Source organism: Zingiber officinale, chromosome 11B (assembly GCF_018446385.1).
Source record: "Zingiber officinale cultivar Zhangliang chromosome 11B, Zo_v1.1, whole genome shotgun sequence".
In the NCBI taxonomy this organism is placed as follows: Eukaryota; Viridiplantae; Streptophyta; class Magnoliopsida; order Zingiberales; family Zingiberaceae; genus Zingiber; species Zingiber officinale.
Genome location: NC_056007.1, coordinates 46907099 through 46911102, shown reverse-complemented (window position 1 = coordinate 46911102; position 4004 = coordinate 46907099). Strand labels below are relative to the sequence as shown.

The following is a 4004-nucleotide window of genomic DNA, read 5'->3' as shown; positions in this document are numbered from 1 at the left end:
AATACGGTTTAGGGTTTAGGTGATGATTAATGAATGACTCATAGTTTATTTATTGGTATAATGATGAAGTGCAAATTTTGTTTGTCATACTAAGTTAATTGTTGTTAAAAGAGGAAAGTAGGAAACAACTCTCTGTCATAGGGTTAAAATATCCCAGTTATGCTTAGGACTCTTGGTCAGATGGCTATTGCTAATCCAATATTTACTCATGGTCAGCTACCTCCACGGGTAAGTCATTGAATATGTCTTACTTTTTTTTTGCCTTCCTACTTCAAGATTGCTTAACTGTATTGTGGAAGTTTTTATTTTTTATTTTCAAAATCTATTGATTGAATTAATGATTTGGAGCTAGCCATTCAAATGGTTGAGCATCCAGGGAGGCAATATGTTGCCATTGATCCGAGCCTGGACCTCTGCAGCTTCTACCTCCCCTCCTATGGTTGCCCTTCCTTGGTAGCACCTGCCTCATCAAACAAAATTATGAAAATGATCATGGTCCGACATAGTATATCTTCCTATTTTAATTCCATGAGTATTGTAAATAATAACAATGTAAAGTTCATATAGTTGAAGATGCATACCCAATATTCAAGGTATGGTCAGCATCAGCCAACAAAAAGGGTGGAGAGGAGGAACTTGTTTGGGCTTGTTCCCAGTGTGGCTGCTGGGTGAGAGCCTTGGCCTTCTGCTTCTCTAGGATCTTGTTTAAATTAAATAAGATTTAATCTCCATGGTGATCATAATCTATTAATGTTGTTTACGGAGTAGATGAATTGCATTCACTTGGGCAAAAAGGGTCACAAACTCACTTGCTTCTCCAAACTCTTGTTTTGCTCCTGTAGTGCCTTCTCCTGTAAATAAAAAAGAGATGGTTATGCACATGCATGTAGTATTATTATTAACCTAAATTTAAACATTTTAGGCTCTTGAAGGATCATGACAATCTTCTATTATATATATATATATATATATATATATATATATATATATTTTTTTTTTTTTTTTTGATAAAAGAATTTTTTACCTTCCTCTGAAGCTCAGTGATAGAGTCAAACACCACTTGGTTCTGCACCATATAAAGAAAATCATGGTCGATACAACTTCAGAATGTCTTGCTTAACCAACCTTTGTTTTAGCACGGGAAAAGGTCGTGTGGTTAACCTTTCTTGACCGGATATGTTTCAAAGAATTGTCTAGCTGATTTTCTAGCTGTTGGAGTTCTTTGTGGCTCAAGGAATCGAGTTGCTCCCCCATTAGATGCCTGAAGCAATTATTGTAGCAGGGTATCACTAGGTAAGCCAAATTATGGAAAAACCTTAGCTCCGATCATATGTTCTGATGAAAAATCTAGATGTAACTATAACGGATCTACCTTTGACTTTTACTTAAAACCTCAATCTTGGCCTTAAGTTTGCCGTATTCTTGATGCCAGTTTCCCTGTATGGTCCTCATGGGAACATTAGTATGAATGATTCAAACTTCAATGCTGAATATTTCACATAGAAGAACAAATATAGGAATTTCATGTAATCTATATAAATAATAAAAAGTACATCTTTATGATTGTTTGTTCCACTTTATAATCTAGTAGCTTCCCCGCTGGCAAATATCTTGTTGTCGGAGTTGTTGATGGAAGGAACATTCGGGCAAATGATTTTGCATCCTCTCTCAGCACACTTGTGAGCCTCGAGGCCATTGTTGGAAAAGGTCGTATATATTGGTGTAATGCCTTTTCTTTCTTTCTAATTCTTGTTTTTCTTCAAAATATAGCTGATATTATTTAATGTTTGTATGTAGATAAGCTTGTTGTCTCATCTTCGTGTACACGACTGTCGACCTTGTCAACGAGACAAATTAAACTGGATACTGAGATCAAGGGCTTGCTTTTGTGTCTCCAAAAGTTGATGAAGTAAATGCATTCGCTAAAGTGTTGGCTGGTGAGAAGGATGAGGAAGTTCTCACTGCAAAAGTTATTCAGCTTCCAGGTTTCATAATGATAGCAAAAGCTTATGATATTTGGAGTCTATTAGCTTTTGATATTGTAAAAAGAATATTTGTGTATTTTATGGATACTATTGTAAGAAGAATATTTATGTAATTTGTGAATATTTGTGTATTTTATGGATACTGTTGGAAGAAGAATATTTGTGTAATTTGTGAATATTTGTGTATTTTCTTGGATACTGTCGGTTTTTCACTGTTTCGGAAATCGAATTTGTGTCGTTAAACAATACCGATATTACATCGGTTTTCCACCGCTGCAAAACCGATGTTATTAACTAATATTACATCGGTCGTATACCGCTATCAAAACTGGTGTTATTAACATATAATATTACATCGGTTTTACACCGTTGATGAAACGGTGTCGTTAAGTGATACTACACCGGTTAATAACTGATTCGAACACCGGTGTCGTTAAGTGATACTACACTGGTTTTAACCCGATGTCTAAAATGGCAGACCTTTTACATCGGCTTCATAGACATCGGTCAAAAATGTAATAGACACCGGTGGAAAACCGATGTCTATGAGGGTTTTTGTTGTAGTGTATTCAAAAGTAAATCCCTCTTGGTTACCTTTGAAACGATCGTGCCCTTATATAATTCAACCAGCTTGTCCCACAACTCTTTCGCATTCTTGTGCGAGTAAATGCGGTTTTGTTTTTCCTTTGTATGTCTACAATGGATTATGTTCATTGCCTTTGAGTCGATCTAGACCTTTTCCTTATCTTCCAAATTCCATCGTTCTGGGTCAATCGATACTTTTGTTGCTTTGTCTACCAATGCCCTATATCCTCGTCGGATGGTAAACCATTGACCAATGTCATTCTTTAGGTACACTTTCATCTTATTCTTCCAATATGGAAAGTCATCCTCATTTAAGAGGAGGGATGAACGGTGTTATATCCCTCATTCTGGGTCATTTAAAGATAAAACCTTGCACACAAAGAAAAGGAAGAAAGAAATCCCATTACTAGGTCTTGGATAAGCAGTGTGGGAGATAATTAAAGTATTAAAATTCTATTGGTGTTGCACCAATTAAGAGTATTTTGCAATAAAAAACTTGTCCAAAAGAGATGATTGCACCAATTTGGAATATATCGAAAAGCTCAAAATCAAAATAAAAAAAAATTAAAAGAGGGTTTTGAAAGTCACTGCCTTGCCTGATTGGTGGTTACACCAATTTAGAGCCAACTTGGATCTTATACCACTTGTTGGATCGGAAAGATGTTAGAGGGGGTGAATAGAGTTCATTACTTTTTAAAAAATAATTGAGAATACACAATGGAAAAGAAACATGAAAGTACAAATACTAACACAAGTAATTTTTACTTGGTTCGGAGCCTTCAACGACTCCTACTCCAAGGCCCACACATGAGAGTGCTTTCGATGGGAAATTACTATCAATTCTAAATAGATTTACAAGTTAAGTACAAATAGCTGAAATGCAAATGTTAATAAATAGAAAGAAAATTGGAAGAAGTCTTCATTCTTTAAGCTATGGATCAACATTTCAGTGTCGTCAGAGCCTTCTCGGAGCAGTGCGTGAATATGAAAGTCATAGCAGATGATTGTCTGAAGCTACTGGTCAAAGGCCTTTATATAGGCTCATTTCAAGCGCCTGAAACCCCTCTGGGTGCCTAGACCATTGCTGATATGGTGATCTCTCATCAAAACTTGATATGTCAAGTTTATCCATCTCTAGGTGCTTGGATCGTTGACATGAGTTCGGCCAGTCATCGTGCTCCAACTCAGCTTCTAGATGAATTTTCTACTCCAAGCGCCTAGACTAACTCTGGGTGCCCAGACCACCTAGGTACTTGGATAGGATAATCGGTTGAAGCTGGTCAGGGCGCTCAGACCAACTCAGAGCGCCTAGAGTACGGGCACTCGGACACACTTTTTCAGCAAATTCTTCCCTGCAAAAAAGAGTTAGTCTACGCATAAAAATTATCTAATAAAATAGAGTTAGCACAATAAGTAATATAGTAGTAGTAATTA

General features: G+C 36.5%; 1 protein-coding gene across 1 annotated transcript; it reads right to left on the bottom strand.

The window, feature by feature from the left end:
- Nucleotides 1-348: 348 nt before the first annotated feature.
- Nucleotides 349-1452, bottom strand: LOC122033901 (MADS-box transcription factor 14-like). Its single transcript, XM_042593051.1, has 6 exons — nt 1373-1452; nt 1162-1261; nt 1025-1066; nt 810-851; nt 582-700; nt 349-460 (listed from the first exon to the last, which is right to left on the bottom strand). The coding sequence occupies exons 1-6, from the start codon at nt 1450-1452 to the stop codon at nt 349-351; spliced, it is 495 nt and encodes a 164-aa protein (XP_042448985.1).
- Nucleotides 1453-4004: the final 2552 nt, after the last annotated feature.

Excerpts from the sequence above, each read along its gene's own strand:
- LOC122033901 (XM_042593051.1), bottom strand. The coding sequence starts at position 1,452 with ATGAGGACCATACAGGGAAACTGGCATCAAGAATACGGCAAACTTAAG. Across the intron at positions 1,262-1,372 it reads GTTTTAAGTAAAAGTCAAAG|GCATCTAATGGGGGAGCAAC; the intron begins GTAGATCCGTTA and ends TAATTGCTTCAG. Across the intron at positions 1,067-1,161 it reads AACATATCCGGTCAAGAAAG|AACCAAGTGGTGTTTGACTC; the intron begins GTTAACCACACG and ends TATATGGTGCAG.